This window comes from Ambystoma mexicanum, chromosome 5p, assembly GCF_040938575.1.
Source record: "Ambystoma mexicanum isolate Mex_15411 chromosome 5p, UKY_AmexF1_1, whole genome shotgun sequence".
Lineage (NCBI taxonomy): Eukaryota > Metazoa > Chordata > Amphibia > Caudata > Ambystomatidae > Ambystoma > Ambystoma mexicanum.
In genome coordinates this window covers 1,110,282,615-1,110,295,257 of record NC_090930.1, presented here as the reverse complement: position 1 = coordinate 1,110,295,257, position 12,643 = coordinate 1,110,282,615, and the positions used below count along the sequence as shown (strand labels likewise).

The 12,643-nt window shown below is 48.1% G+C and overlaps 1 protein-coding gene across 2 annotated transcripts in view; it reads left to right on the top strand.

Annotated features, from left to right (window-relative positions):
• Positions 1-12,127, top strand: part of KDM1B (lysine demethylase 1B) — a 1,796,634-nt gene extending 1,784,507 nt beyond the window's left edge. For both annotated transcript variants that reach the window (XM_069613586.1, XM_069613587.1), the window contains one exon: positions 10,511-12,127. In XM_069613586.1, coding sequence (XP_069469687.1) covers positions 10,511-10,594 — 84 coding nt within the window. In that variant the 3' untranslated portion in view covers positions 10,595-12,127. The remainder of the gene's footprint in view (positions 1-10,510) is intronic.
• Positions 12,128-12,643: the final 516 nt, after the last annotated feature.

Below are 12,643 nucleotides of genomic sequence, written 5' to 3'. Positions count from 1 at the left end.
GAAGTGTCGGGGCTGCTGGTCCAAGATGTTGTTGACGGATTTGCACGTCGCTTGCCTCTGGTGCCTCGGTGAGGACCACGACATGGATGACTGTGTAGACTGCCAGTCGCTTACTTCGAAGGCCTTGCGGGAGCGTAAGAAGAAGCTTTCTGTAGGTAAGGTGGCCAAGCCCCGGAAGTCGAAATCCACCGGCCTTTCGACTGACGATTCGAGGGGTGACTCTCCGCATCGTCGGCGTAAGACCGGGGGGGTGTCAGTCCAGGAGTAGGTCCCACCATTCCTCTGCCTCTTCGAGGCACTCACGGAAGCGCCGTCGCCGGTCGCCTTCCCCATCCTTACCGAGGTCTCCGCCCGTCGGCGGGGTTGCTTGTCCCAACAAGCATTCCACTCCTGCCGAATGGGTTTCATTTCGGCAGGAGATGATGGCAATTTTTCAGTTGCAGGGCTCCACTCCATCCGCACCGTCGAGAGACACCGGCCGTGACCGTGCTAGAGACGCCACTTGCACGCCTTCAGGCTCGAGCGGTCGTTGCGATCACCGGGCGCCTTCGAGGTCCTGGTCGGACAAGGATGGTCGCTCTAGACATGCCTGTTCCAGGTCCCGGTCCTCAACGCCCTCGAGACCGTCAGAGCCTGTGAAGTCTTCGAAGAAGACATCGACGCTTTCGGCGCCAAGGTCATCAAGGGACTCTCTCGAAGCTCTGCCTCCGAGGAAGCCGTCAACGCCATCGGCGCCCAGGCTGTCGAAGGACACGTTCGGGGCTCTGCCCTCGAGGACTGTGTCGAAGTCGTCAGCGCCACGCTTGACGTTGACGCCAATTCCATCGACGCCCTCGACGCCTTTCGAGGCTGTTTTGTTGGAGGTACCTCGTGGCATGGTGGAACCCCCTAGAAAGGCTCTGGCCAAGGCTAAAAATGTCTTTGTCCCTTTTTCTGTGCCCTCATTCCAGCCTTTGGATTATATTTCTGAGGTGGATGAAGGATCTGAGGAAGGGTTGCTTCCTGATGCGGTACCAGACGAGATTTTATCTGGACATAGCCAGTTTGAAGACCTGCGTCAGTCGTTGCACGACGCCAGTGGTCTGGACACCTCTCCGGAGGTGGAGTCCTGTAGGCCTGAGCCTGGCACCCATGCCGAGTCCTCGTACTGGCGCCTTATGTCGAGTGTAACGGATTACTTGAGGTGGTCTGCGCCACCAGTGGATTTTCTGCAGGATGACCTGACGGATATCCTCGACCAAGGTCCACCAACTGACCCGATACTGCCATTTCATATGGCGTTGCAAAGAAGGGTGGCAGTGGCTTGGACTGCTCCGGAGAGTTTCCTGGCAGTGGGCAAGTCTTTGCCGCAAAAATACTGCCCAGCCAGTAGCGACCCTTGCTACTTGACGACGCACCCCACTCCGGATAGTTTGGTGGTGCAGGTGGCTACGGCCCCAGCAAAGCAGGCGTCGTACCCTACCATCCCTCCTGATAGGGACGACAAGCGTTTTGATGGCTGGGCGAAGAAAGTGTTTTCTTCAGGGGGTATGGCTTTACAGGCAGCCAACTCTGTGTGTGCCTTGTCACGTTTCACGCACACTCTGTGGAACTGTATTTCATTGGCGGCTGAACATATTCCCGAAGGGGAGGAACGGGATGGTTTTCTTGCTATTGTGCAGGATGGCAAGGATGCCATGTGTGAGTCCGTTCAGTCGGGTATGGACATGGCATATTGTGTCAGCCAGTCCATGGCGGTGAGCACCGTAATACGCAGGTTTGCGTGGTTGCGGAAGTCTGGGTTTGCTCCTTGATGTGCAAGCCTGGCTCCTCAACATGCCCTTTGATGGTGAACATATTTTTGGCAGCAAGGCTGACGAGAGCCTTGAGAGGTTGCAGACCTCCAAAGCTGCAGCGAAGTCGTTGAGTGCTGCAGTTTGCCAACCTCTGCCTTTTCGTCCTAGGGGGGAGGTTCCTTTCGTTATTACTCATCCTTTAGTAGATCGAGAGGAGCTGCAAGTCAAAGGGGCCACCGTAGGAGTACCAGAGGTGGAAAACAAGGTACTCAAGGTGCCAAGGCCGCTCAGGCAGTTGCCTCTTTAACCTCAGGCAATGCCGCAGCCGCTTCAGCTCAGCCATGAGGCCATGTCCCATGGTTCACCAGTTGGGGGAAGGCTGGCGCAGCATCTTGTAGAATGTCGTGCCATTACTTCAGATGTGTGGGTTTTGGAGATCATAGCCCATGGCTAATGTCTTCCTTTCCGGCAGAGGCCTCACGACAATCCACCAGGGAATCTTTCTTTGAAGAGTCCAGATCCGCTCCTTGCGCAGGAAAGTCAATCCCTGCTGGAGAAAGGCGCCATAGAACTGGTATGCCTGTAGCGGAGAGGAACAAGGGATGGTATTCCCCTTATTTTTTTATTTCGAAGAAAGACGGGGGATTGAGACCCATCATGGACTTGCGCGGTTTGAACATGCTCCTCAGGAAGGACAATTTCAAGATGGTTACTCTCTCTCAAGTCCTCCAGGCCCTTCAACTTCAGAACTGGGTGGTGTCTCTCGACCTCAAGGACGCTTACTTTCATGTGCCGATCCAGCCCAAGCACAAGAAGTACCTGAGGTTCGCGGTTGGCGACTCGCACTTTCAGTTTAGAGTCCTGCCTTTCGGATTGACCTCCGCCCGAGGATTTTCACCAAGCTCATGGTGGTGGTGGCAGTGTATCTCAGGAAAGGGGGGATTCACGTCTACCCCTACCTGGACGATTGGTTGATCAGGGCGCGCTCTCCCAAGCAAGTCCTGGATCATCTGTCCGTCACCTGCCAGTCCCTTCACAAGCTGGGCTTCTCCCTCAATTTAAAGAAGTCCCACTTGATGCCAACTCAGCGGCTCCAGTACATCGGAGCAGTGCTCGACACATCCCTGGGGCAGTGTTTCCCTCCCCAGGTGAGGGCTCATCACATTCAGCAGATGGTACACAAGTTTCGACATTCCCAGAGTCTCCCGGCATTCGAGTTCTTGAGGTTGCTCGGCCTCATGGCATCCTGCATTCTTCTGGTGCCAGAGGCCAGATTGTGGATGAGATCTCTGCAATGGGCTCTCAAGATGCAGCAGTTGCAGTCCTCCGGCAGGATGTCGGACCCCGTTCAGGTGCCGTCCTTAGTCGCCCAGGACCTTCTGTGGTGGGCCGACGAAGGCAAGCTGATGAGGGGGCTCCATTTTGGCTACCCTGGCCAGAGGTGACAATCGTGGCGGAGGCATCCCTCACGGGATGGGGAGCTCATGCCAACGAGTTGACAGTCAGCGGTCGTTGGTCTCCGTCGGAGTCCAGACTCCATATCAATCTGTTGGAGCTGCGGGCCGTCAGGCTTGCCCTGAAGGCTTTTCTGCCGACTGTGCGAGGAAAGAATGTCCTGATTCTGACGGACAACACGGTTGCCATGCACTACCTCAACAAAAAGGGGGGGGGGCAGGGTCACTTCCTCTGTGCAGGGAGGTGATGCAGCTCTGGTTCTGGGCCATCCATCGGGAAGTTTCGATCTCAGCAGTTCATCTGGCCGGAGGCAAAAACGAGACGGCGGACGCTCTGAGCAGGCAGAGCACGATCTCTCACGAGTGGGAGCTGGCTCAGGATATTCTCCTGGAGATCTTCGCCCTTTGGGAGACCCCTCAAGTGGATCTCTTCACCTCCAGTGTCAACCGGAAGTGCGAAGGTTTCTGCTCGCGGGTATTTCCTCCAAGAAGAGCCTTGGGAGACGCGTTTGTGGTGGAGTGGTCCTTCCCACTGCTGATCCTCATTGCTCTGGCACGGGCCCAGAGGACGTGGTACCCGGACCTTCTCGACTTGTCCCTCTGCCCTCCATGTTGTCTTCCCTACCGAGACGATCTGCTCTGATGGGAGGGGGGTCAGGTTCTCCATCCAGAGGTCTGTACCCTCAACCTTCATGCTTGGCTTCTGAAAGGTTGAGGTATAAGGATTGGGACCTCCCTGAAGACGTGATGGAGGTGTTGCTTTCGGCCAGACGGCCGGCAACAAAGTCCCTGTACCGTTGGAGAAAGTTCTGTGACTGGTGCAGGGTTAAGAATGTGGATCCTTTTTCATGTGACATTCCTGTGGTTCTGTCTTTTTTGCTTTCGTTCGTCTGAGAAGTGTTCTTATTTCAAAATTGCTTTAATTTCTCAGTTTCTGAAAGGGCTCACTAATGTGTTCCCTCCGTCACCTTTCCAGGTGCCCGGTTGGGATTTGAACCTTGTTCTAAAGTTTCTAATGGGTATTCCATTCGAGCCTTTTCATTCTTGTCCTTTGAGATTGTTAACCCTTAAAACTGTATTTTTAGTTGCGGTCACTTCCGCTCGCAGAGTGAGTGAGTTGCAGGCACTTTCAGTTAAGCCACCCTTCACTGTGTTTCATAAGGACAGGGTTGTCCTTAGAGTTCGTCCTTCCTTTCTTCCGAAAGTGGTGTCGGAATTTCATTTAAGCCAGAAGGTCATTTTTCCGGCATTTTATCCTCCTCCGCATCCTGGTAAGGAAGAGGAGAGGCCCCATAGGTTGGATCCTAGGAGAGCTTTAAGTTTTTACATTTCACGCATGTCCCAGGTCAGAGTGGATGATCAGCTCTTTTTAGGTTATGCTGGAAGGCGTTTGGGACAAGCTTTTACTAAGCAGACTTTGTCTAGATGGATTATCTTGGCAATTTCTGAATGTTTCTGCTTGGCGGGTAAGGACCCTCCGGTGGGTTTACGGGCCCATTCTACTAGGGGTATGGCTGACTCTACTGCCCTGCAGAGGGGTGTTCCTATTCGTAACATCTGTGAAGCAGCTACTTGGGCTTCGGTCCATACTTTTGTACGACACTGCTCCCTAGATTCTATCCATGGGAAGGATCTGGCCTTTGGCAAGGCGGTCCTTTACTCTGAAATTTGGTTGGGCATTCTAAATTTCTATATTCTAAATTCTTTTCCCTCCTCTATATGTTGGTACTGCTTTGGGAGTCTATCATAGATATGGAATACGTCGGAGGACCCAATCACCGCGAAGAACAAGTTACTCTCTTACCTGGTAACGTTCTTTCGATGGGATGGTCCGACGACGTATTCCATATCGCTCCCACCCTACCTGCCCCGCTACAGAATTTCCTATGCGATTGCAGCTTACGTTTCCGCAAGGCTTTCTGTGGTCATACTGGCAGTAGATTGGTGCCACATGTTCTGGGAAAAAACTAAAACTGAGGCTACGGGCGTCGTGTGTCCTACTTATAACATCCGGTGACGTCGGCTCGACGGAGGCCCTCGAGGACAGCGTATCGACGTCATCGACGCAGGACACAGACGCTGAAAGATTTTCCGAAGCAGCACAGCAGTGGTGATTACTGTCATAGATGTGGAATACGTCATCGGACCATCCCATCGAAAGAACGTTACCAGGTAAGAGAGTAACTTGTTCTTCTATGGCGTGGGACAAACAGAGGGGCACCAGGCAGGGATGCCCACTTTCCCCCATGCTCTATATACTTGGACTGGAACCCATTGCCATCTACTTCAGAAAACAATTCTTTGATGCAGGCATACGGTTGAATGGGGCAGACCACATAATCTCCCTATACGCGGATGATGTCCTATATGTGAAGAATCCTCACCTGAACGTACCGACGATGCTAGAGGTTCTAGAAAACTTCACCAAAGTCTCTGGAATACGATTCAGCAGACGTAAATTATGCCTCTTCCCACTGGCAGACCTCAGAAACAAACACATCAAAGACCTACCTCCACTGGGTGTACAATGGCAACTGACCACATTCCGCTATCTTGGAGTCAACATAATGCACATGCCCGAATTAATGCACAAGAATAACACCTTGGCCGCGTCCCCCCCCCCCCTCCCCTACGCAAATCGATAGGTTTTTGGTCCAAGCTCCCCCTGTCTGTGATGGGAAGGGCGCCCATCATTAAAATGATTGTTCTCCCCAGGTTCCTCTACGGATCCTAAAACGTACATTACTATATTAAAGCTCCCTTCTTTCGTTTACTAGAGACAATATTTAGAGACTTCCTATGGGGTAAAGGCAGACACAAGATGGCGCTAACCACACTAACCCTCCCGTACAGGCAGGGTGGCGTTCAACTCCCTGACCTGGAGAAATATTATCTGGCAGCTCAGCTCAGCTTTGTAGCCAAACGTTTGGCTGACAACGCCACCTCTGAAACAGCTTTACGACAGCACCCAGTCGCCCCTATCCGGAACTCATTTGGGCACCCCAACACCTTGTGAGTGAAGCACCCCTACTAGTCACCCTGGGAAGGCAAATATGGCACAGGGCAAAGTCACTTGTCCACATGGAACACACATATGCCCCGGATATTCCGTTGCTTTCAGACCTATGCAAGACCAGCGTCGGCTTGGCGACCATCAGGCACTGGGAGGGAAAGGGGTATATACGTGGGGAGACTTGTACAGTGAGGGCTCCTTCCGTGACTTCTCTTCCCTGCAATCCGAAGATGGCATACCCAGCGGCCATTTCCTGTGGTATCAGAGGATTCAGAAACTAGCACGAGCCAAGTGGGAGGCATGGCCTAAGTAACCCGAGGCCAACCCCTTTGTAACACTATTGTACAACTTGGGAGAGTGCTGGGGACCGGTGTCCCAAATATACAGCCATTTAATGGACAGGCCTAATCCCCGCAGCCCTGACCTAAAACTTAAATGGGACAAGGACCTGGGGTGCGAAATGACCAACGTGGAATGGGAAAGAGCCCTAGCATTCCCCAAAGAGGTATCTAGGAATTCCAGATTTAGATTATCCAACTGAATGTGCTATACCGCACCTACCTAACTCCACATAGACTGACGAAGTTCAGTAAACAATCGCACCATAACTGCCCCTGGTGCTGCAAAGCTGATCTCCTACACATGTTCTGGGAATGCACCAGGGTCTGGCGGCTTTGGGCCAAGGTGGAGCAAACCTGCAGGAAGGCAGGCATGTCCAGATAGGAATGGACCCCCAGTGAATGCCTCCTGGGAACTTACTCGCCAAAATCAAACACACTGTGAAACTTATGGACATGGTGTGCATCCTAACTAAGAGGACCATTGCAATGGCAATGGAAACGACCAGGTTGCCCACAATTACAAGCATGGTATGGAGAGTTGGAGCGCTGGGTGGGGGCAGAAACTTTGGCTTGGGAGGACAGCGTCGCTAAATCCCCCGAAGATGCGCGTCAGACACTAGACGCTTGGAAAGCCCTGACGTGGGCAATGTTCCACCCTTCCGATGATGAGAAGCCTCCCTGAAGGACTTATCATTGAACTTGCCAACCCAAGGGTACTTAAACAAGCTGCTGCCTGAATCGGAACTGAACCCCCACTCCCATAATCCTTTCCTCTCCCTCATCCTTTCCACCCCACCCCCTGAGAATTCTCCCACTCTGAGCTGTTCATCAATTCCCACGGAGACAGACACCGTTATTGTTTGTCTATGTTACTGTTGGTTTATCGTTTATTTCTCACTCAAGCTATACTATGCCGCAGTTGGCAACCAGCACCAAACTGCTGTTGTACTCATAACAAATGCCAATAAAGAAATTTGAAAAAAAAATTGAGTTTATGACAGAAGAGGAAGTCAGGAAAGGCTAGTATTCCTGTAACTTCCTAATTCTAATGAAGGCTGGGGGCCTCCAACCTATTTTATACCTGACACTCCTCAGTAAGCTCCCCGTAAAGACCATTTCAATCTGGTCACACTGTGACAAATTCTGCAGGTTTTGGAGCATCAGGACTGCTTGGTATCTCTGGACTTGCAGGACACGTATTCCCATACCCCCATATGCCCCAAGCATTGAAAATTACTTTGTTTTGTTGTGGGAGCTACTCTTTACCAGTTTGCATTGCTTCCACTCTGCCTCACTTCGGTCTTTCACAAAGGTAATGGCGGTGGTAGAGGCTCATCTTCACAAGAACAGGATGTACGTTTAACTTTACATTGACATCTAGCTTTTGACAGCCAGATTGGAAGATGGCGTCTCACATTAGATTTCTCCATCAATATAAAGAAGTTCCTTCTGACTCCTTCAAAACGTTTACACTTTGTAGATGCAGTTCTGGGTATGGCGAAAGAAAAGGCTTTCCCACCACCAGATATAGTGGTGAGCATTCGCCCACAGTGGCGCTGTTCAACCGAGCGTGGGACTCCCAGCATGATTTTATTTTGAGGTTGCTAGGACTTGTGGCGTCATGCATCTTCATAGTCCCGGAAGCAAGACTGCGAATGCGGTCCCTACAGTGGCCCCTGAGAGGCCAGTGGTCCCAGTTTAACAGGAACATAAAGTATGTTATTTAGGCCCCTCAAGACATCTCCCAAGACCTGCCCTGGTAGTTATTCATGACTAACCTCCTTCGAGGGGCATCATTCCAACAACCGTTGCCCAATTACACAAGTGCCAGGGATGCATCCTTGGAAGTTTGGGCAGCTCATCTGCAGGGTCTTTCAGTGAGCAGTCTATAGGAGGTCTTGGAGAGGTCCCTCAATATCAACTTACTGGAACTCAGGACGGTACATCTAGCATGCGATCTTTCCTTCAATCAAGGGTTTGACAGTCCTGCTCCTCCTGGACAATACCATTGCCATGCATTAGATCAATAAGATGAACGGTGTGAGATCTGAGAAGCTTTGCAGGGAGGCCATGCTCCTATGGTTTTGGGTGATTCAGAACGGGTTGTCAGTGACAGCTTTGCACCATGCCAGCAGTCTGAACACCCAAGCGTATGTGTTGTCGACTCTCTGAAGATCCTCACTAGTGTGAGCCGAACAGGGACCTTGCAGGGAAAACAAGTGGGGGCTGGGGGTGCCGCAAATCGACCTATTTGCAACCAAATCAAAAAAGAAATGTAAGATCTTTTGCACCAGGGAGTTTCTGCATGGGACTTTCAGACTGATGCACTGGTGATACCCTAAGAGTTCGATCTGGTTTATGCGTTCCCTCCCTTTCCACTGATTCCTCTTGTTCTGAAGACGTTGGAGAGGAGCAGGACAACCATGATCTTTAGCAGCAGGGTTCCTCATGCCAATGCCAGGAGTCTCATCCTTCGTGCCTGGATGTTGAGGTACAAGGATCTGGATCTTTCAGAGGAGATTCTTGGAGTGATGCTCTTGTCAAGATGCCCATTATCTGAATTAATATATGCTTGTCGTTGGAATGATTTTGAAACCTTGTGCAGGGAAAAACAGGTGGACCCATTGTCCTATTATAATGTAAATACGATCAAAGGTTATTTGGCAGCTCTCTCTATATTCAAGTGCACACTGGAACAGGTTTCCTATTTTAAGAAACCCTTTTTTGAAGGGGCTTTTGAACATTTCCACCTTCGAGCTTTGTAAATCCACGATGGAATTAAAACTTACTGTTAACTTTGCTGATGGCAGCCACCTTTGAGCCTCCACACTCATGTTTTGTAAGGCTCCAGTCTTTCCAGGTAGCATTCCTGGTTGCTTCAGTGGGGAGGTTTTCAGAACTGCAGGACCTATTGAGTTCATCTGAATGCATTAATGTCCATAAAGACAGAGTTTAATTGAGGATAACATTGTTTTAACCAAAAAATAGTCTGTTTGCCTGTGTTTTTTCCTCCTCATCCATTTAAATCGGTGGAGAGGCTGCATAGGTTGGACAATTAATGTCTTAAAGCTTTACTTAAACAGAACCAACTACTTTAGGAAACATGACCAACTTTTTTGTGAGCTTTCCTGGTCTGAAACAAGGACTTGCAGTCTCCAAAAGAACTATTTAATCTTTCTTGATACTATGTATGACCTCATGTTTTAGATTTTTTGAAAAGCAAATACAGGGTACATATGAGCGCACTGCACGAGGGTTGTAGGCGCTACATTGGTTCTTCAAAGAGGTGTACCCTATGGCTGACATCTGCTGTGCAGCCACTTGGGCATCCATTTGCTTATCTAAGTGTTACTTGCATCATTTAACTTCAGGGATGATATCGCTGTAGGCAAGTAAATCTTACAGACTGGTTAAAAATACATGCCCATACCCTCTTCCTTGGACATCGTACAGCTTTGGGAGTATTTCAAAGATGAGGAATCTGTGGAAGGAATATGTTCACCAGAAAGAACATTAGTAATGTTTCTGGTCGACACAAAATTCCTCCCATGGATTCCTCATCGGCCCCCACACACCTACCCCGCATATGGAACTATCCTACACATATAGATATTTTGACAAGTGACCAAGCCAACTATGTCTGTTTCATTGACTTGCATTCCTGGTGTGAGAAAAGACGGAACTGGAGAAAATGGCGCTGACAACTCTGTACTAGCACGCCGATGATGTAACCTCAGCACGAGACAGAACCAAAAAGGAGATGGCCGAATGGCACCATCTGCTGGGTGAAAAGATATTTGAAAGATGAGGAATTTGTGGGAGAAATTGTGTCTCACCAGAAAGAACATTACCGAAGGTAAGTCATTTTTTAGTTTGCTTTATACATCCACATTGATAATAATATGCATGTATATTTTGTTTTTGCAGGCTACCAACAGACACTTTCCACAGACCGTAACAGGGGCCTATTTAAGCGGCGTACGGGAAGCAAGCAAAATTGCAGCCTTTTGAGGTGTTATGGGAATAATGATTTAATTAATTTTGTATAGTTTTTTAATGGGTACTATGTTATCAATTTCTCTGCTGGAACCTACATCGCCTCCAGACTTTCATTGCGCTGATGTTGGATTTGATATTCCTGTCACAAGGGAGTCACACGGAAAGCATCACAAGCAATGTTCTTGCCTTGGATCGAGTAAAGCAGGAGGCGGCTGGCGTTTGTGACCTTTACCCCTTGCGAGATTTCCACACGGAACTATTTTGCTCTACCTCTACCAGCCAGTAACCTGCAAAAAACAAAATTCCTAAAATGAAAACTGGCATTTTAAGGGCTCACTATGAGGAGGTCAAGAGAGTTCAGGGTTCTGTTAATGTTTTGTATTGTACTCAACAGGCCAAAAATATTTATTTCTGATGACATTTGCTACAATAAACCGTATTTATTTCCAGTGATAATGTCACTGGGGATACAGGTGCTGACCTTTTGTACATGCATGTTTATTTTGATTTGAAATACATCACTGGATAGAATGTAAACAATCCAGTACATTTAATCCTGTTCTTAATAGTTGTTGTTAAATTAGTGTTGCTCTTGTTGAGTGAGAGGTTTGCATTCTGCACAAAAACGATTAAATGTGCCCGGGCTCAAATTAATCTTTTAAGAGAATACATTTTTTTAGAGAATGCCCATGGGATGGTTCATAAACTGAGTACCCAAGGAAATTCTTTTTGCATGTTTTTTCTGCTTTTGGAATCAGTTGGCCAAACGGTATCTTTTTACTTTGGTGCTTTTGAGCACCTTGGGGCAGAGAGAAAGCTAATGCCTTGCTGTGAGGGACTTCACCTAGCACTGCAAAAAGAAAATCACTCATTTCCTTTTACAGACGTTTTTTAAAATACAGAAATTAACTTTTTTGTTTTAGTAGCTTGAATATTTTCCTGGCCATGGACACCCAAACATGCTTGTCTGTCTTTAGTTTAACAGATCACTCTCCAACCTTCTCCCTTCATGTAAATGTACAGGCTGCAGCTGTTTGGGAATTTACATGACAGCTTTACAAATATATTTTTGAAAATTGTCTCTTTGTTGTTTTTCAACCAGTTCCTTTAAAACTATATAAGTGATCCCAACCACAGCCTATTACATTTATTTAATAGGGGGAAAGGCTTTTTAAATGAGATGTTTGTTTATTAACATGGGAGAAGGTGTAGAGGGTGGTCATGGCTATGTGAGGCCTTCAGGCCATGTTTGTGACAAAGGGTGTTTGGCTGAAAACAAAGCTCATAAACAGAGATGGAGTGCATTAAAAATAGTGAAAGGCTGGGCCTATTTCCCCATTTGGCCCAAAAAACCTGGTTTAAGGCCAGCCATTTCTTATGCGGTTGGCATCCTTTTTCCAGAACCGAGTGGGATAATTAATTTTACATAGTTGCCGCTTATCAAGTTAAACTGTATTCTCAACATGGTTAATTTCATCTTTCAATAATTTCCTGTTAATGAGTCAGGCTGATCATGAATAAAATGTCATTTGTAAGTAAATACAATGATCCTGTGTGGTGTTCTATGTTGTGTATTGTTGCCTATCCTGAATCAGAAATCACTGTTTGCATTCCCTTTTTCCAAGCCATGTCTAGAAGCATACTTATGTATCAGTTGGTGTACCTATGCCAAAGTACATAGAGCACATTGTTAACATATCATTCTTTGCCTAACAAGCTAAGCAATCCCCTTTCTTCATCAGCGTTTGCCACTTTTCAAGCGTAAAGAACTGTAAAGCTCAAGATTTAGTATACAATTAACTGGAAAGGAGTTCAGGGATGGAGAAGGGGGATAAACATTTCTCAGGTTGACACATGACATTTGGTCGTTGTTCTGATTATGTTTGTCGGTAACAGTCCTTAAATGACTGAACTAGATGGCTTTTCATTAAACTGACTCATCAAACTCTGAGTGTTAAATTCATGTTTGGTTTGATAGCATTAAAGTGAGTGGTGTACAGATGGTAAACTGTTAGCAGATAAGTAAACAGATAACTTTGTGATTTTCTGCAAGCATTCCTT